Source organism: Pan troglodytes, chromosome 7 (assembly GCF_028858775.2).
Source record: "Pan troglodytes isolate AG18354 chromosome 7, NHGRI_mPanTro3-v2.0_pri, whole genome shotgun sequence".
Taxonomy (NCBI): domain Eukaryota; kingdom Metazoa; phylum Chordata; class Mammalia; order Primates; family Hominidae; genus Pan; species Pan troglodytes.
This window is the reverse complement of record NC_072405.2, coordinates 76,807,520-76,829,215: the sequence shown is the minus strand read 5'-3', so window position 1 is coordinate 76,829,215 and position 21,696 is coordinate 76,807,520. Positions and strand designations below refer to the sequence as shown.

At 38.0% G+C, this 21,696-nt stretch overlaps 1 protein-coding gene across 4 annotated transcripts in view; it reads right to left on the bottom strand.

Moving 5' to 3' along the window:
* Positions 1 to 21,696, bottom strand: part of PREX2 (phosphatidylinositol-3,4,5-trisphosphate dependent Rac exchange factor 2) — a 284,958-nt gene that overhangs the window by 66,075 nt on the left and 197,187 nt on the right. For all 4 annotated transcript variants that reach the window (XM_519798.8, XM_016959541.4, XM_016959542.4 and 1 more), the window contains one exon: positions 13,334 to 13,448. In XM_519798.8, coding sequence (XP_519798.3) covers positions 13,334 to 13,448 — 115 coding nt within the window. The remainder of the gene's footprint in view (positions 1 to 13,333; positions 13,449 to 21,696) is intronic.

Sequence of the window (21,696 nt, the reverse complement as noted above, 5' to 3'; positions counted from 1 at the left end):
GAATACATTAAAATGAATGGGTTTGGTAAAGATGTATTACCTTTAAGTGGGGCAGGGAAAAATGAGGCTGATAGGGATGATAGCTCATGGCCAGAGAGACTAAAAAGGAAAGACTTAGGTAAGAGAGAAAAGAGAAAACAAAACAGGGTGAGAATGGTGAATGGAGGGATAAAAATGCCCCATCCCCTGAATTTCTTTGTCAGAATTCCAGAGTTAAACACTTTACATGCTGTTACTCTTTAATAAATAGAAAGAAATCAATCAACTGACTTGGCCCAGGAGGAGGTTATATTGTGGAAACAGCTGTTAAGCATTTCTGCTAGCTCAGTTTATTCACTGGGGTCAAAAAGTAAACCAGGTTTTCTCCAGGCAACTAGGATGAAGGCTATAATGCATGTGGCAAAGGCTCTCCAGGTACCTGTCTCTGTTCGTGTTTCCACAGGAGACCAGGGAAAAATGGTCAGGCCAGCCATGTGGCCTTGGCCAGCTTCACTACTGCCTTGTGCAAACTTTAACTATTTTCATGACTACTGATAATCGATGCATGAAATACAAAGGGACAGCAATAACTCAATAAAACCCTTCAGTGGCCTCTCCATTCTGTTTACAATAAAATAGCAGCTTCCTACAATGGCCTACATACAGCCCTACATGACTGGGGCTCTGTCCATCCCTCTCAACACACACCCTTCTATTCAATGTGCTGGACTCCCACTGGCCTTCTCTGTCTTCCTCAAACATGACAAGCTTATTCCTATGACTTGAGTGCATCCATTCACTGGCTCTGGAAAGACCTTACCCAAGATTTTAGAAAAGCTGTCTCCTTATGATTCAGGCTAATGTTCAAATATCACCTAGTATTTAAGTCATCCTTAACTACCTCCTCTGAATTACTAACCTCCTAGTAGATCAGCTTGTTTTATATTTTCTTCACTGCATTTTCCACCATCTAAAAGACTTTGTTTATGGACTTGTTTACTTGTTCATTTTCTGTCTTTCTCATTCTCACAAGAATGAAGATCTCCTGAACATCGACTGGATAAATAAATACCTGATGGAACTGAATCAGGGCAGTTGGGGGGCAACTGATAATACCTGACACCAAAGGTTAGTAACACAGAATTTGTTCTCACCGTCTACTGTTCACTCCATTGACTCAGATGGCCTAATATAGTATAAACAATATGGATAATAAAGAGAAAATGTCTTTGATTTAAATTCTGATTTTCCCACTGATTATCTGGGTAACCTTAAATTCCCCTTAAAATGGAAATAATAATATGGAATTCACTGGGTTTTCAAACAATCCATATAACTCACCTAACATTGTGACTGACTCTTAATATGTTCTTAAAATTTGGTAGGTATTGTGGTTATCTTTTTCTTTTAAGTAGAAAATGACTTCCACCTCTTTGCTGTTCTGGAACAGCATGTCTGTTCCACGTCTGTTCCATCTCCAGTTATGGAGTTTGTTCCACATCTCTGGAACAAACTCCATAATTGTAGTGAAATTCATTGACTTTGCTTGTCCAGCATTCTGACCCTCACTCTTGGTGACAGTCCCTTGGTGTTATCTAGTGCCAGGCCCACCCAGGAATGGGTGCGTGGCCTGGGTCTGGCTGATTGCCTCCCCAGGTCCTTCACTGGGGCTCTCAGAAAGGAATGGTGGTTTCACCTTCTCCTCTTCTTCTGAGAATAGAACACTCGTTTGTAGGAACCATCTTTACCCAAAAAGGAAGGCCACACAGAGGAAAGAAACACCAGCAGATGGAGAGAGAAATGGTATCTTGAGGACCTGTAATCCCCCTGGATAGAGCTGTGCCTGAAGTGGCCACAGCCTGGATATCTCTGTTAGACGAGCCAAGTCAGTATTTTACTTATGCCAGTTTGAGTTTGGTTTCTGAAACTTATAATCTAAAGCATGCTTTCTAAGACAATGATAAAGAGTTTGTTGTAAGTTAAAAAAAAAAAAGTCATCTTCTGAGGTCCAACTAGTAAGTAAACACATTACTTTCCAGAATGAAATGGTTTGAAGTGAAAGTGTGAAAAAGGCACTCGGTTATTAAGGAAAGACTGACACCTCAGGGTGACTTTTTAACACAGGCAGTAAGAGCCCCTATAAAGAATTGGTCAGTGTGGGCTTGTGGCCCGTAAAACCAAGAGCAGATTGCCCAAAAGCAATTTAGGACTATTTGTGGTTACAGATTAACAGGAAAAATAAAGGAAGAAATCAACACCTTACCCAAGAAGCAAGCAAAATGAGAAGGCATTATTGAAAGTCAAAAGGAAGATAATTGTCTTCCTGTGCAAAGGAAATCTAATACACAACAAGGAGGATATACAGCAGGTAGTTCTGACAAAGGCACCTAATTTGTACTGGAGATTGTACATTTAAAAATGCTTTCTCCAAGAAAGAGACATTAAAATGTTTTCTTAGGAGAACAGGGTATCATGTAATTAATGCTCATGTTATTTTCTTAATAAAGTATCATTATTAAAAACATCTTGTCAGCTATCTGTTTTATATGAGTATATATTACATTTCTGTTTTTTAATAAAAGATCCACAGGAGTGTGACTGGTGTGTCACATTCCCATTTTTCCCTGCTAGTTATACCTAAAAGCTTTAATGCACTACACATATATTTGTGGAGAGATTCTTAGGCAAAATACTTTGATAAACACAATGGGTGATACCAAGATAAACGTAGTACATGTATCAAAGAGCTTATACTAGAATAAAAAGATAAGAAATCTGTACACGTAGCTGTATCATTTTCGAGGAACACTGAATTCTGTAATAACCATAAATAAAGCACATTTAAAGACTAGTAGAATGATCTGATATTCATTTTGGCCAAGGGCAATGGTTCTGAAATTTGAATGTGCATAAGAATCACCCACCAAGTTTATTAAAACAAAGGCTGCTGGGCTCATCCAAGAGCTTTTAGCAAATCTGCAGATGATACAGATGACGCTGGTCTCAGGATCATATTTTAAGAACCACTTTAGGGGATTTGTTTCCAATTTGGGGTGCACAGTAGAATCTCCTAAGAAGCTTTCTAAAATTCTAGTGCTCAGGTTTTATTCCAGTCCAATACTAAAAGAAAAATATTTTACAAAGGGAACTATACTAGAACTGGACATTGATTTACACCAAGAGTAGTTTTATAAACAGTTGGAAGCAGATACTAAGTGAGAGGTGAAAAGTCATGGAAGAAGGCAAGTACAGCACATGATTAGAAATGAGGGTCAGGCAAGGTGTCTCATGCCTGTAATCCCAGCACTTCGGGAGGCCAAGGTGGGCAGATCACCTGAGGTCAGGAGTTCAAGACCAATCTGGCCAACATGGTGAAACTCCGTCTCTACCAAAAAATACAAAAATTAGCTGGGCATGGTGGCATGCCTATAGTCCCAGCTACTGGGGAGGCTGGGACAGGAGAATAGCTTGAACCTGGGAGGCAGAGGTTGTAGTGAGCCAAGATTGCACCACTGCACTGCACTCCAGCCTGGGTGACAGAGTGAGACTCTGTCTCCAAAAAAAAAAAAAAAGAGGAGAACACATCATTGCTGATGCATCCATAGACAGTAGACAAAAGCAATCTTGGGCCAAGTCATGAAAGATCCCAACTGCCATGCTGAGGAGTTTGTGACTTTTTTAGGAGGTGGGAATAAGACATCACTAAAGTGCTTTGAGCAGGACAGTGACACAGTGTGAATCGTGGCTTAAAATTATTATTTGGAAGCAAAATTCTCAGTAAATTCAAACAACTCTGGCTCTTCCCAACAAGGAGATTAAATTGCTACAGCAATGATGTAGACCCATTTTCTTAAACTGGAGTCAAGAGTTATATTCTCAGATCTACAAGTTCTCTACAAATGCTTTAATTTTGTATTTTGTTTAAAACTAACGCAAGAATAAATTTTTAACTTTGATTTTTTTTCTCTGTCACCCAGGCTGGAGTGCTGCGCTGTATGATCACAGTTCACTGCAGCCTTGACCTCCACAGCTCAAGGCATCCACCCACCTCAGCCTCTGGAATAACTGGGCTATCACACCTGGCTATTAAAAAAATAATGTAGAGACAGGGTCTCCCTATTTGCCCAAGCTGGTCTTGAACTCCTGGGCTGAAGTGATCCTTCTACCTCAGCCTCCCAAAGTGCTGGGATTATAGGCATAAATCACTGCATCCAGCCACAGAAGAATATATTTTGTCAGATATCAAGGCAAAATTTCTCTTGTGATGACAATTGACAATTGAAAGATTTTTGCAAGATTGGACTTAAACTTCTTAAATCAATGTTTCTTAGTCAGTAGACATACTTCTTAAGAAGTCAAGATTAACTCCCCATCCCCCTTTCTTCCCTTTAAAAATCCACTCCTAACTGCTGCTAATCAAAGTGTTTATTCAGGGCAACTTGAATCCATGCTCCTAGGTTGCAATCCTCAAGCTTGGCCCAAATAAACTCTCTACTTATATTAATTTTGCTTTCGTTTCTTCCTTTTAGGTCGACATATTTGGCATAACTTGGCAGATTTCAGAGTGACTCCCCCGGACCACCTGGTGCTTTTCTCTGAAAGCAGGGCTTGGTACCAGCACAAACATTCCATCTTCAGAAGTCCTATTGGGTGTTTCAGGTGAGTTCACCTGAATTCAGACCTCCCAGTCTTTGGTCAAAGGTCTATACTTTATTTGGGCTGTTTTTCAAACCCTCTCTCTTTCCTTTACGAATAAGGGCTTCAGGCAAAGAGCTCTGCAGAGAACTGCCTCCTTCAGCCTGTCTCAGGACCAGGGTCTTCAGGTCAAAGTTTTCCTGCCCCTGTCTACAGCAGAGGTTTGGGTAAGGATTGCCAGTTAGGCACCAGTGGTCTGGTTTTACACAGCATGCTTTAAAACATTGCAGATACTTTCTTATTTTTGAAATTTGGGCTTCATTTTTCATCTGTGACCAACTCCTATTAAACATCAGCTGAATTTATATATAACACTATGGACATCTTCTTGTAAATATCTAGGAAAGTGGACCCACCTAACATGGAATAGTCAAACAATAAACCTTGCCAAAACTGGGGATCTTTTGAAATACCTAAAATAATTTATTTTTGTGCACAATAAGAAAAAGCTGGTTTTGGAACCAGATAATTAAAGACCTACTTCCAATGGTACTGAAAAAAAAAACTTCTAAAAGAAATCCTGAGACAATTGCCTCCATTCAGGAGGTAAACAGTACATACCCATCACCACCACCACAGGGAATTCCCTAGGTGTTTGACTCCCTCCCTGAAACTCCTCTTGTGACATAGTGACTCCAGTCCTGGAGTCGCTGTGAGCAACTTCTGGTTCTGGAGAATGCCTGGTTCTCAAACTATTCTTTGCTCAACTAAAAAACCCGTCCGTGAAAACACCGAGGGGATGGGGGATAAAAAAGAGAAACTTAAGTAAATAAATAAATGAATAAAAACACCACCCAATGAACAAGATGGGTCTCCAAAATACACCTTTGTTGCCTAGCTGACAATTGCTTAGGTTGATATAACAGGTAATTAAAAGACTAATAGTCTAAAATGGGGAAATGAATGAAAATAAAACTACTGAGATTATAAACATGTAGATCCGACCATTTTCTTTAAACCAAGACTAATTATTGATGCTGATGTTGAAATGCTAACATCCAGGGAATGAGCTGAGGCAGCACTCCTGCTGAGATTACATCTGAATCAAGTTAAAATCCTCTAAATGCTCAAACAGGCTGCTTTGAATACCCAGCAAGATTTAAAAAGCAAAAAAAAAAAAAAAAGGCAAAAGTAAGAAAGCCTTGCACTCTGTGGTCTAGTGGCTAAGATTTTGTGCTTTTACCACCAGGGCCTGGGTTTTATTCCTGATTAGGGAATTAGCTCCTTTTGGTTTAATATTTTTGTGACTTTTGACTTTGCTACTCAGGAGAGTGCCTTTGGTAAAAAAAAAAAAAAAAAAGAAAAGGTTTGGCTGGGCTCAGTGGCTCACACCTGTAATCCCAGAATTTTGGGAGGCCGAGGCGGGCAGATCACCTGAGGTTGGGAGTTCGAGACCAGCCTGACCAACATGGAGAAACCCCGCCTCTACTAAAAATACAAAATTAGCCTGGCGTGGTGGCACATGCCTGTAATCCCAGCTACTCGGGAGGCTGAGGCAGGAGAATCATTTGAACCCAGGAGGTGGAGGTTGAGGTGAGCCAAGATCGTGCCACTGCACTCCCGCCTGGGCAACAAGAGTGAAACTCTGTCTCAAAAAAAAAAAAAAAAAGAAAAAAAGAAAGAAAAAAAAGCCAGATTACCAGCTGTTTTTCTTGGCTATAATCTGATAATAAAAGATTTATTAAAATGTATTTTTTAAAAGGATGCTATGGTCAGAAGTCAGCTTGACTAAAAGCTGATATTCAAGTACACACACACACAAACACATTATATACATATATTAATATATATAGTGTGTGTGTATATATGTGTGTGTGTATATATATATATATATAAAATACATATTAAGGCCTTTCTGCTTTTTCTCTTTGGATCCTGTTTTGGGGACTACTATTTTCCTGTGGATGGAAATCCTTCATTAATTATCTGCTTGTTCCCTCTGCTTACTTTCTTTCTTAAAAATTGTTCTATTGTTTACTTCTATTCTTCCTGACTCCTTTTTCCTCTTTGCCATCTTAGGTACCACATAAAATGATCTGGGAGAGATATCTAATGACTCAGACTGTTTAAGAAACACAGAAAAAGGTGCCACTGACCCCTTTTTTGGGTCATCTGTCTTCCTGTAAAGTCTAGAGAGTCATGGACAGATTCATCTGAGGTCTCATACCCTACCGCCGTCTTTTGTACTGTGTTACCTGATCTCGTTGGCTTTCAGGACTACCAGAGATTACTTTGTACTAAGAGAGAACTTGACCTTGGTGTATGTGATGACTGGAGAGTCACTGGCAGAACTGCAGTTTTGGAGGTGGCTGAGGGCTATTGTTTACAATAAATGGTTATTGCTACAGGACACTACTCATTTCCTTGGGAGTTTAGATGAGACAGGTGAGGTTTAAACCTTGGAGAAATGTCTTTGTAGCACAGTGCAATGTAGAAGCATTGCTTGGCCTGGTCCCATGGTGTTTCCCTTTCTTTGTGAGGGGAGAATCCAGGATTCAGTGCAAAATCCGAATGCTTGATTAAAAAAAATCTAAATGCTCTGCCTTCCAACTGTGCCTGCTTTTCACGTATTTAAATTATTCAGCTTTAAAAACTGCAAATACTTTGTTGACCCTGTTCCTTAATGAGCTCCACCTTGAGCCCATTTGGAAAACAGACACTAAATTAAAAGCTACCTATCTAAATGAAATTGGCCTCCTTATGAAATTCTATGGTAAATTCCTATGATTTTGTGTTACCTTGAAATTCATTTTTAACCTTCCTCTAACATACCCAAATTCATTCTTTTAAAATATTACATTTTCTATCTTTGATTTGAGATGCAAATTTGCTACCCTGTTTCTCTAAAATTCAGTAAGGGCTTCAGCCACATGAAACAGATAAACTTTAACCTTTTCCATTTACAAAGACACAGTTTGAATACAACTGTCCTTTTAAACTAGAGAGTTTTATCTGACTCATGGCTAAAGTTTTAAAACTAAACCTATAAGATCTTTATGACTGCCTGTATTTTTGTGTACACATGTGTACACATCTTTTTGTATGTTGTCTATAACACCAAACTGGCTTGTACATAAGTGTACCCATAAATTAAATAACTAGACCAAATGCTTTTCAAATTCACAGGATTTTAGTAATCTTTGGTAAATAAAGATAGTTTAAAAATTGTTGGTAAAATAAAATAGGAAGAGCTTCATAATTTGGACATTTTTGTCTGTGTTTGCTGGTCAGACAAGTTTATACTATCTCTGCTAGATGTTTTAAGGTCATAAAACTGTGGCTTGTATGATATTTTTAAATATTTGCTTAATTTGTCTGTGAGCTTATGCCTTTGGATTTGAGCATGTAGATCTGGGATCTGGACAGATGGCCACAGTGAGGCCTGGGGACAAGTCCTCAGAGCCTAGACCACCAATTAAAAAGCAGAATCAAGCTTAACATGGCCTCTTTCTCCCTGGCCCAGCTTTTCCTCCTGGCCATGCTGGGAGGGGTCCGATCCTCCAATCATTCTCTTCACAGCTCTCTCCTCTGTGCTGGGCTCTGTACTTGGTGTGGAAATTCAGGAACCAGGTGGGCCATTCTCTTCATTGCCATCTTTGGATGCCATGTAAATATTAGGGACCTAGGACAACTGGGGAAGACATTATAGGGGGTACCTGTTTCATAATTTCCTAATTCTTTTCAGTAATTTAAAAGTCTTAAGATTGTGTTATGTTAAATTAAGTAATAGCTAATCATAAAATGTCTGAGTCATTTCTAAGTAAGTTAAAATACTGAAACATTAATTGTTAAACATAAATTCACATTTATATGCTTTAATATCATATTTTTATATGGCATAGTAAAACTAAATATATTTAGATCTGTTAGTAAACAGAAATTGAGAAAACCTCTTTCTAAGGAATTATAAAATGGTTTTCATCAAAAAATACTAGTATAAAATAGTTCAAAATTACTTACTTTTTAGGTTTTTCACTGAAAATTAGTGACTAGGTTAAAACTGTGATATGGTTTGGCTGTGTCCCAACCTAAATCTGGAATTCTAGCTCCCATAATCCCCACATGTTGTGGGAGGGACCAAGTGGGAGGTAATTGAATTATGGGGGTGAGTCTTTCCCATGCTGTCCTCATGATATTGAATAAATCTCAAGAGATCTGATGATTTTCTAAATGGGGGTTCCCGTGCACATGCTCTCTCACTTGCCTGCTGCCATGTAAGATGTGACTTGCTCCTCCTTGCCTTCCACCACGATTGTGAGGCTTCCCCAGCCATATGGAACTGTGAGTCAATTAAACCTCATTCCTTTATAATTACCCAGTCCTGGGTATGTCTTTATTAGCAGTGTGAGAACAAACTAATGCAAACTGTAATCAGTATGTGTAACTAAAACTACCAGATATAAGAGAAACATGTCTATATACAGAACATATAAAGAAAATACGATGTAAAGAAAGTTGAAAAGATAGAGTAATTTTTTTTTATTTTTACTTGAGAGAGAACTTTATATGGTCACAATAAGGGAGAAGGGAAAGTAAATTTTTGTCCTATGGTAAAATGTAGGATACAACTGATGTTTTAAGCAAGCTGTAGAAGGTTTGCGGAAGATGGATCTTGTGAAAGAAATTTTGTGTGTGATCAAGTTGGCTGAAATTAAAAGGGGATTATTTAGTTTTTCTAAAAACTTAACATTAATATTAAAAGCACACTGATGCAGGGTCAGGATCTGGGGCATGCTATTAGAATAACAGGGTTTTCTTAGAGCATTGTTCTGCTCTCTAATAGAAAATTTTAGGCCAGGCATGGTGGCTCAAGCTTGTAATCCCAACACTTTAGGAGGCTGAGGTGGGCAGATCACGAGGTCAGGAGTTCGAGACCAGCCTGGCCAACATAGTGAAACCCCATCTCTACTAAAAATACAAAAATTAGCCAGGCGTGGTGGCAAGTGCCTGTAGTCCCAGCTACTTGGTAGGTTGAGGCAGGAGAATCATTTGAATCCAGGAGGCGGAGGTTGCAGTGAGCCAAGACTATGCCATTGCACTCTAGCCTGGGCAACAAAGGGAGAGTCTGTCCCCCCAAAAAAAAAAAGAAAGAAAGAAAGAAAAGAAAAGAAAATTTTAAAAGGTTATAAAAGGTTTATGAAAATCTTATCTTGTCTGGTCAAAGCTGATTAAGATTGGATGGATTTGTTTATAAAGTTTTATTAAAATAACTTTACCATCAATAATATACTGATGCAAAGGTAGAACTTGGTATTTTCTTTTGAATAGGATTTTTACACAATATTAATGAGATAATAAAAATCTTTTGTTTACCTTTTGAGTAAACTGTCAAAAAAGAGAAAGATTCTGTTGGTCTCATACTGTCTTTATTAGGTATTTTGATTTTTTGAAAAACTAAGTCTTCTCTCTATCAAAGAATAAAGATTTTTGCCTTTTGAAATCTTGGAATTATCACTTTGGCTAAATGAATCTCATTTTATAGTTACTTATGATCCTATTTTGAACAAATGTTTTAAACCTTTAATATTTGACATACTTCCTCAAATCACATTTCAAATTCTAAAACTGTGTTTCCCAAAGTAACCCCTGTAAGTCCAAGACAGACATATTAGGCTTATTTGGTATATTACATTCATACAGGAAGTACTATCAAATAAGAAATGGTGTTTAGCATTCTTTGGGTATATTTATATAAATGTGTTAGTAATATGTGTCCTAAAATTATATGAGCTTTCTAAAACTCTGGTTTGCCTTGATATATGTTATCAGTGATAATTATGCTTATTATGTTAAATTATTATAGGCCACAGACATAAACAAATTTACTTTTCAATTGTACATATAACTATGATCATTTTAAGTCATTTGCACAGTTAATTACTTAATTCTGATGCATCTTCTAAAAGATCTCTACAAGCAAGTAAAATTCTAAAGTGTTGTGTCTTCAAAGAAGTTCATGCAAGGATGGAAAAGACTGATGTGAATATAGGTTTCTGATTACTTGGAGATCATACCATCGGACTAAGAAAAAACTTCCAGGATTCTAACTGAAGAGCTGATATGTTCATGAGACTTGCTAACCCAACATCAAGTGGAACAAGAATTAATTCCATGAGACTAAACTAATAGAGGACTAAAATAATTTTTAATGATTTTTTTGTTTGAGACATTGCTGATGCTTTTTATGTTTTATTTTCTAGAGTCAAGAAAACTATTTTTTTCTTTGTGAGCCATTTATAGCTTATAGCAATTGGGTGAAGTATACTTTTGTGAGTAAAGCCAAAAGAATTGACTTTCTCTGTATCACATTTCTCCAAAATTTGGGAACTATTTGTGAGTACTCTTAATTTCTAGCAATGTAGTTGTTTATATAAATTCAACAAAAATCTGTATTCTTTTTTAAGATACATAATTAGATATACTGGTTCTTTTACTGAAACTTTGACTGGAATGGCATAGTTTCAGATATAATCAGACTGCTTTGAGGAATTGATGTGGACTTTATAGAGCCAATTAAAAAAACCCTTCGAAAGACTGGTCTGGTACTTTGTCTGCACAATTCCTTTATAAGGTTTCTGTCCTCATGGTAACTAAAGAATGTCACTTTCTGACAGGACCAGGAACTCAGGTTATTTTGGGATCTCAAGAAGAGCAGAGTTCACCCATTTTTTACAAGTACTGCAGACAGTCTGAGGGCAAATCCTTGGATTGGCTGGCCTTGGGGCTTTTAAAAGCTGAATCTAAAGCTACTGTGGAAGTCCCAGTAAAGCCAACTTAAAAGAGACTATATGGCCATTCACTATTCTTCTTGCACTTTATGCAAATAAGTAGGCAAAGCATCATAACACTAAAACTTATTTTGCAAATAAATTGGTTCAACTAAGATTTGTCTTTGGTAAAAATGGAGAACTGGGTAAAGAAAAAATGTTTCAGAAAAAAACTATAGTATGCCTGTTATTAGATTCTAGTCTTGTCCATTGTTTTTGAGTTTTATTATTTGCCTACAATTTGGATTAAATCTTGAATTACTTCTCAGCTATGAGTCTCTAAAGAAGAACCTGGATTTAATTTTCTTCATGATATTTTTAGTTGACTGCCTAATGGAATAGTTCTGTCTTTGTTGCTGTTCTGGCATTTAAATTTTATTTTTAGTTATAATCCTTACATGGATTATATTTCCACTATCTCTTGTTGTTTTCCTTCTTCTGATGAAACTAAATTGATGATACTCTGAAGTCTAGCTACGATTCAACAAGCAACAGCAGCCATAAATCAATGACTTTGACAGAACTACTTGGGAATGAGCCTTCCTGATGATGGACACCTTGATACTCAAATTTTGATCATCAATGCTGTTAAGAAGAAAGATTTTTGATCAAAAGGGGGAAATGAGAGAAGAAAATAACTTTCATCTGAGGAATGCAAGCTATTTTAATTAACAGGACCAGAGAGACATTAAATGAAACAGCAATTACATCCTCCTAGTCCCTTTGCGCTATGTATTTATCTCTTGAAACTGCTGGCTATCACCATAAGTAGCTGTAACTTAACATAAAGATGCCACACCGGATGCTACAACCCACACCCTAGAGCTTAACAATGCATAGCCAACCACTTGTCAATGTTATTTCTGTAAATCAGTGAGAATGCCTGACAAACAACTTTGTATCAGCTCACTCCTTGTCTCCCATTTTTTCCTTTAAAAATCTATTTGTAATTGCTGCTAATTTGAGTGAATATTCAGAGCAATTTGAATCTATGCTCCTGGCTTGCAATTCTCAAGCTTGGCCCAAATAAACTCTCTACTTATACTAATTTTGCCTCAGGTTCTTCCTTTTAAGTTGACAGGACAAAAAATTAAAAATGTCAAAATAGTATTTTTGATTTATTAAGGCTCAAGATAGAACAAAAATATTTTTTCTTTTAAAAATAAAAGCCTTAATTTGTTAAGTTTTTAAAAGTGATCTGTCAACAGGGTAATTCATAAGATAAGAAGGAGATATGTGTGTGTGAATATATATATGTATATATATTCACACACACATACACTAATAATTTGTTGACAAATAAAGCTTTTGAATTATAATACATTTCCTTTCACTTACTGTGGTTAATTTTCCCTGTCATTTATCATTGTACCAGTAACACTATTTTTTGGGGGGAAAAAGACAGTAAAATGCAAGCATTAAGGGACACATTTGAAAGTAAATATTTTTCCAATACCAAGCACATGATCAATCATATCTTCCATGCTGAACACATATTCTTCTCTCTGTGTGGGGGTGCCAGCTATTTGGTGGTACACAGAGAAACCTATTTTACCCTTAATCCAATAAATCTCATAGGGGACACCACTATAACATATGTCAGTGATTTTCTTTCTTGGAAACGGTCTACTATATATTTAACCCCTTCTCTTTATCTCTTCAGAAATTTTTAAATTTGCATAAAAATGTCAACACACTTTTACTTAATTATTTTTACTGGGAAAAAGTATAACAAATTAGAATATTTAAAATATTAAACCCTAAATCTGAGGAATTTATATCAAAAGAAATGTCATTAATAATCTAATATGATAAATAGCATCAAAAGTCCTATTAATACATTTCTATCAAAATATAGACACTCATTATTTTTCAGTTGGATTGTTACATACCTGAGCTTCTGGTTGTACTGTTTGACCTTTTCCAGTGAGGCTGCATTTATCTGAGCTTGAAATTCTTCCACAGAAACATTGTCTCTGTAATAATATCCTTCCATGCTCTCCAGTGCTGTGTAAACAAGTAAACATATTTTACAAGCAACTTTATAACTCAATTTCTCCACGTGTAGTATAATTTTATTGATTATTAGTAAATTTAGCAAATAGGACCAATTATCAACATATATGCAAAAAAACTATGTTAGGTCCAAAAATGAATGAAAACTGTTCTGCTCTCAAAATAAATATCAAACATTTGGTGATTTTTCTGTCCAATGGGCAAAGAAAATTTCTGGTTTAACTGTCCTCTATTTTTAAAACATTTTGTATATGTTGTGGGAGCCCAAAATATGCCGCTCCAAAATATAACTGTAGGAGACCAGAATATATCACCCCAAAATATGCCTCATTGGCATAAGGATTATTTTGATCTGGTTATTTTGAGAAACTGCGTGCAGACACAGGAGAAACTCTGAAAACCGAGTAGAAGTTTCCCTTTGATAAGGAAAATTTACATCCATAAAGGAAACCTCTACTTGTAGCAGTGTCTCCCCCTCTGTACTAGGAAGAGAAGGAAGATGATCACAGATAGTTTTATCTGCACAACAAATCTTACCCTTTTTTTTATGGTGCTTTCCTGGTCACCTCTCCATAACTGGGCCTTCCCTAGACCCTTCTTCTCAGTAGAAAATGGTTATATTTAAGCCTAAGTTCAAAGCTACCTCTTTCAGATTTAGTCACTATTCCTTAGGTATCTCCCATGTATACATGAGGTATACCTGTTATTAAACTTCTGTTTGTTTTTCTCTTGTTAACTTGTCTTTTGCTATGGGGACCATCCCAACGAAGAACTATGAAAGGTAGAGAGAAAATTATTTTTCCTCCCCTACATCATTCTTTGTGAAGCTAAACTCACACTTCCAATGTATTTGATATTTATACACACACGTCTATTACATATGACACATATACGTACATATTCGCAACATATGTATGAGAGGCAGAACTGTGCATTAATGTATGTCAGAGGCCTGGCACAGTGGCTCATGCCTATAATTCCAGCACTTTGAGAGCCAAGGCTGGTGGATCATTTGAGGTCAGAAGTTCAAAACTAGCCTAGGTAACATAGCGAGACCCTGTCTCTAAAAAAACAAAGTTAAAAAATTAGCCTGGCATGGTGGCATGCACCCATAGTCCTAGTTACTCAGGAGGCTGAAGTGGGAAGATAACTTGAGCCCAGGATTTTGAAGCTGCAGTAAGCTAGGATCGTGCCACTGGACTCCAGTCTGGGGGACAGAGTAAGACTCTGTCTTCTAAAACAACAGTAACAACAACAAAAACATGTCAGAGTAAAAAAATGGAAATTTTCACTCCCCATGCATATTCACATTCTTGTATAACCTTAATTAAGAAATATTAATGTAATAAAAAGTATAAATTGAAATCTTAGAAAATCACCTCTACTCAAATTGTCAATTTAGTTATAATATCTCACTAATTTTAAATGTATTTTGAAAAGCATATAAATTTCCTTTTTAATAACATTTTTGATTCAGTATTTTTCCTTTAACCTTTATGAGGTATCATTTAAAAATTTTTGGAGAGGAAATAAATCACAGGACAAGGGCCCAGAAATATAAGATTTCCTGTGGAAAGGTTGCCAGTAACAGGAATGGCTATGGATCCAAGTTGGAAATGTAAATTATTTTCCCTTGAAATGCATCACTACTTATGAGCCTCAATTTTTAATAAACAATTTCAAAATTCAAAACAATCTTCTTTCAAGACTGCTAAATGCACTAGTTTCTAAACTAAATCACGAGATTTCTTTAAAGTGAAACAAACTATCACCATTTTGAGGGGGGGGAATAGGAAACTGACTGCTAATTTTAGCTGTGCTATAGTTTTATTAAACTAGTCAGAATTCCAGAACACTGAAGAAAACAATAAAATTTTAAAGATCCATGTCAAATTTGCAGATTTTTTTTTAAATGGAAATTTAAAAAATTGGTTTATAGTTGAGAAAAGCAATTGTGGAAGATTAGGGAGAAAACATACTACATTTACTTCAATACAGAAAATGAAATTTGTGTGCTTGTTTCACAAATTTTTTATTTGTTTATTTCTTATGGCTTCTGGGAAGGAGCCCAGGAAACTTTACCTTTAAAATATGACACTTTGGTATACTGATTACTTTAAATTAAAGGCTTCTGCAAGTCAGCAGATATTGGATGAGGCTTTTCTCTGATATGCCCTATCTACCTTAAGACTAGACCTGCAAAAGAAAACACAATTGCTTTCCCTACCCTCCCTGGAAATCTCATTATCTATCCTAGAAAAGAAGACTGTGGAATGTAACCCACCTAGAAGGACTTTTCCCACAAGATAATATCTATTTCTCCAGCTCATTCAAATTCCAAGACAATCATTTACAAGTTAATTTCTGTCTCCTGGGCCCATTCATTCTCCCTAATAAACATTTTACTACCTCCTACATTCCCCACCTCTCCCATCGCCTATGAAGAAGGGTATATAAGTATCTGGACCTCACTGAATTATTGGGTAATCACTCTCCCATGATTTTGCCCCGTGCACATTAAATAAATTTTGTATGCTTTGTCTCCTTATTAATCTGCCTATTGCAAGTTCATTTTCAGCAACCCTTCAAAGGGAAAAGGACAGGCTTTCTCTCTTAGAGCCTACATCTTCGTTAATTAGAATAGTTGTAACTGGCTCAACAAAATTCTGGTCCTGAATACACACAGGAAATAAACTCTCCCTGATAAAATAATCCTTAAATACATGCCATGTTCACAAGCTGCTATTTGTGAAAGGTAAATATCCCAGGAGGATTCAGTCTGTCAATAGTCATACTTCAAGATAAATTACTCTTACCAGCTGGAAAGCTGATGTATTAGAGTACAATTCCAGTTTCTGCTGTGTGACTTTGGTCAAGTTAATTAATATCTGAGATTCTCAGGTTCTGCATTTTTGACTTGCAACATAAAAGTACCTACTAATTATGGTTAATGAGAAAGAATTTAATTAAATAATAGTATTAAGACAGCTCACGAGTATTCTTACTTATTGAATGAGTTTTATTTACTAGGCAACATGCCAAATGCTGTACAGGTATTACCTAATTTAATTCCAATGAGATACTGATTATGCAGAGTGTGCTTAGCCAAACACAAAGTTTGTAGGACTAAGAGAAGGGTCCATGCAAAAACACTTTGATTTGTGACTTAAAACCAGAAAGACAGGAAGGAGAACAGTGGGATGGCACAGCACTGGAACTGTGAGGGGAGAGGGCTTGGGGGAAACCACCTGGGAACTAATTTTCGTAAAGATCTTGATGGTTCAACTTTGGCCAGAATGGCCAGTCCTGTCCCAAATTTTATATAAGAACAAGTATATAAACATAATTTAATATAATTTTAATGAATACTTCTACAATCTCATAAATTTCCATTTTCATTACATTTTTGACAATATTATTCCAAATTAACAAGGCAGTTAAAATTCACAATCACATAAAATTTTTTAAAAATTGGAAAAGTGCCTAACAATTTTGCCAAGAGTCTTGGTAAGAATTCTGTGTCACATGTATAGGGTTGTGGGGAATGAACAAAAAAAGATGAGTTTTACATTTAAAAACTAAAATTTGTATGACAGAGAAGAGGAAAGATGACAACATTCCCTATTTTAGCTAAACAACTTGTTTATTTATTGTTATAAAAAACCCAGAATGACATTCTACCAAATTAAATAACATGTTAATTTCAAACATGTTAAATTTGGCATTTCCTTGTCTAATTTCCTTAGTTCTCATCCATAAAATAATATATTTCTCAAAAGCAGTATCAACATACTTGGTTGAATATTTAGTTTACTTACTTCTACTACTTTTCAAGTAGAGGAAGAAAAACATTCCATTAAATTTAGGTAGTCAGCAAAAAAGGAAAACCTAATGAATGTTAGAGAAAATTAAAGATTAAATTATTCTTAGACTGAAGCGGGCTACATTTCCACTTACTCAAAATACCTTTCAAGGCTTTCCCAAGAAAGGGATTAATCAGGAAAAACATAGAATCTCTGAAGAATAATTTTAAGAACAGTGTCAGTCTGCTAACATTCTCTTTTGATAGCACACTTGTTTGGTTAAATAAGACACTGCACACGCACTGCTAGAATTCCCCAGAAATGGTCACCATGGGTCATAATTCCTCAGAATTGGTCCCAGTTATTGGGAGAGAAGCAAGATTTGTTGATCCCATTATGACATGTGAGAATGGCCGTGTGATACATAATAATGTTTTGTGATTCTAAATGTCTTGAAATGGAGTCATTTATGACAAGTCACTCAGCCCACAGTGAAACTGCTGACCCTTCAAAGTGATAAGCACATGTATGGTGGACTGAGGTGATAAGATGACACCTCCCGTGGCCAGGCACCTCAGAGACACCACAGGAAAGTGAAGCTAAAGGGGCTGAGATGATGACTACGGACACACTCCTGTGGAGAGCCATAAAAACAGCAAGAAACTGACAATAGTTGAGATGCCTGCAGAAGCTTTGCCAGGAGAACTCTGAGGCCTCCTCGCCATTGGTAGTGGCTGCTAGAAGCTCTGCCAGGAGATGAGCAGGGACCCCCATCCCCTTGCTGGTCAGTGTTTCCAGGGAAATCCAGGCCTTCCTTGTGCCTCAGTCAGCCTGCGGGCCTCCTGAGCTACTCACCATGGTTTGTTCCCCCTCTCTTTTATGTCTGCCTGTGTGCATTGAGTATATTTGCATGATTGTTGGTGTGTGAAATCCTTGCAATAAACTATGAATTTGAAAGCATTTAATTGGCCATTGAGTCGTCGTGAAACCGCCCATCCTCCTCCAATAGGAGCTGGCACAACTAGGCTGATTGGAACCGTGCTGTCTGAAGAGAGGTGGGCTTACACCTTCCCAAAGACTCCTAACATTTTGGAAATCTCCATCCTGGAAACGATTTCTTCTTTTGTAAAAAAGCTATATTGTTTCAATTATAAATATTGTGTAAAACCCAAATGGAAAACTAAAAGATTTATCTTTTTTTTTTTTTTTTTTTTTGAGAGGGAGTCTCGCTCTGTCGCCCAGGCTGGAGTGCAGTGGCGTGATCTCGACTCACTGCAAGCTCTGCCTCCCGGGACACCATTCTCCTGCCTCAGCCTCCCCAGTAGCTGGGACTACAGATGCCCGCCACCATGCCTGGCTAATTTTTTGTATTTTTAGTAGAGACGGGGTTTCATCGTGTTAGCCAGGATGGCTACGATTTCCTGACCTCATGATCCACCCACCTCAGCCTCCCAAAGTGCTGGGATTACAGGCGTGAGCCACCACGCCTGGCCAAGATTTATCTTTTAAAGAGCCTTAAGAAGAGTTTAGGAGAAAAAAAAAATTGAATAAAGGGCACTTAGAAAATGACAATGTTTATAACAAAACGTTCCCTTTCATTTAAAAGAGAAAGCACTCAAGTTTCTATGTGATTTGTATTATTCTCAGAGAAGAAAGATACCTTGTCAAGAGGTAAGACTTAGGGGTGGTTGGTTTGGGTGGCAGCTTTTTTTTTTTTCATAGGAGGTTAAAAAAACGAGAATACTCAAGAGCATGCTGGCAGAGAAAAGACCAGCATCACATATCCTATTTGGTTTAAGGCAAACTACCATCAGGAGACCCAGGAAATAGGTATTTAACAACACTTTACAAGGAAGGGATGCTATACTTCAGGACACTTTATATTCACTATATATATTCGAAGACCTGTATATGATGCCACATTCCTGAGAGGTAGAATACCCGGGTCCAGGAACCAAGGGTGAAAGCAGAAATGACCGTGCTTAACATCTGTCGAGGTTTGTATGTGCCCACAAAAAGATATGACAAAGTCCTAACCCCTTGGGGCCTACAAATGTGGCCTTATTTTTGGTTTTGTTTGTTTTGAGATAGGGTCCCACTCTGTTGCCCAGGTTGGTGTGCAGTAGTGCTATCATAATTCACTACAGCCTCGGCCTCTTAGACTCAAGTGATCCTTCCACCTCAGTCTCCTGAATACGTAGGACTACAGGTGTGTGCCACCAGAACCAGCTAATTTTTTTTTTTAAGAGATGAGGTCTCACTATGTTGCCCAGGCTGGTCTCAAGTTCCTGCGCTCAAGTGATCCTTCCATCTTGGCCTCAGAAAGTTCTGGGATTACAAGTGTGAGCCATCACATTCAGCCCTGACCTTATTTTGAAATAGGGTTTTTGCAGATGTAGCCAAATTTAAAGGAGGTCCTACTGAATTATGATAGGCCCAAATCCAATGATTGGTGCCCCTATAAGAAGAGGGCAATTTGTATGTAGAAACACAGAGACAGACACACACAGAGGGAAGAAGACCGTGTGAGGATAGGGGCAGAGATTGTAGTTATGCTGCCACAAACCAAGGAATGCCAAGGACTGCTGGAAGACACCAAAGGCCAAAAGAGGAAGGAGGAGGCATGGCCTGACAACATCCTGATTTCCAACTTCTGACCTTCAGAACTGTGGCAGAATACATTTCTGTTGTTTTAAGCCACCGAGCTTGTGGTAACTTGCTAGGGCAGCACTGGGAAATGAACGCATCATTTCCAATGACTCACTTGGGTAATGTGAGCTTCCAATCCCTGAAACACTTGGTCTGTGGGTTTCCAAGGCACCCACAGCCAAGAAGATCAATCGCCACCTCGGCAAAGCTGCTCCACCCTAATCATCAGAAGCAGGTAGGGCTATTTGTTACACAATGGGAGCCAGAAGGAATACGTTTGGCACCCAGGTATCTACTGGGGTCCCTCTTAGTACTTCCTTGCACAAATTTGATGATAAATGGACAACTGCAGCAATCCTGGTCTGAGAACGGTAGAGTAATCAGAGGATCAAGCCCCTCAGGGATGAAGGTATTGGTCATGCCACAGATTAGCCACAGAGACCAGCAGAGGTTCAGACAGAGGGTGAGGCTAATCTACAATGGATAGCAGAAGAGGGAAAATGAGACTCTCTGGCAGCTGTAGACAAGCTGAGGCTGCAAGGGCTATAGCGAATCCTTTTAATTTTTCTCTCCTAAATTATCCCCTCCCCCATCCAGAAAGGAGGCCCAGGGGAGTCCTGGAAAAGCCTCTCCCAGTCCCTACACAAAGACACGGGTCTGACAGGTGCAAAGCATGGACTACAGAGGATGCTCAAAGAGCCACTGGCTCAGATCCTCTCTCAGAAATGATGGGCTCATTGCCCAGCTGCTGTGATAGCCGCAGCAGACATCTCTCAGCTGTTCACTCTCCAGCCTTTGCTGGAGAAAACTATCCCACTAGGATCACACCTCCTCCTAAGGACAGCCTGCATCCTAACAACCTAACATGCAGAAATATTTTAGGTTGTTCCTGGACCCTTTGCTTCAGCTCCCCAGAATCTAGACAGGCTGAACATTTGTAAGATGAATTAGTCTAATTAAATAAAGATTGGCTGGATAATTGCACAGCGTTTCATAATCCACACAGACCTAGAGTGGTTTCTCACTTTTGGTGGACTCCAGAATCACCTGGAAAGCTTCTAAAATATCCTGGTATTTGGGCTCCACTTCTCAGAGATTCTGCCTTAATTGATTTTGCATGAGGCAGAGCCTGGGTATTCTCTAAAACCTTTCCAAGATCGTTAATGTGCAGCTAAGTACTGAAAACCACTGACAGATGAGGAAATTTAGTCAGTGGGGAGCGTGTAGAGAAGGGGCCCTGAATATTTATCCTCTTTGTACTCTCATTTTCTGCCAACTTATAGTTGCTTGCTTTATCTTACCAAGGGCTGAGGGATCCCAACAGCATTCCCTGTCCTGTAGGAAGCACTTAGGAATACCAGCCAGAAGATTGTTTTAGTGTGATTGGCACATTCTAGCAGTTTGGTTGGTTATGCTTTGCACTTACTTTCCCGTCCAGCTGTTTCTGTGTTCCTTACCTTGAAAATCTGTATCACTTTTGTCTGCCTAGGTTCCTGTTCTTCTGCAGTTCTTGCCTTCAGCAATACACATTGGCCGCCAACCCTGCTCACTTCCAACTCTGAAATTCCTGATCTAATAGCTGGTCCCATCTCTGCAGGATGCCCCATCAACTATTGTGCCCTCCTTTTCCCAGTGATCCATGGAGGCAAGGAAAATGAGAAAGGGGTGACGCATTTGCTTCCTGTTCTACTCTGAGTATACGGTACCACAGACAACTTTAGGAGGGTTGACTTTAGGAAATTTCCTAGGAAAATTTCAAATTCATCCATTTCTTCTATTTTTTTATT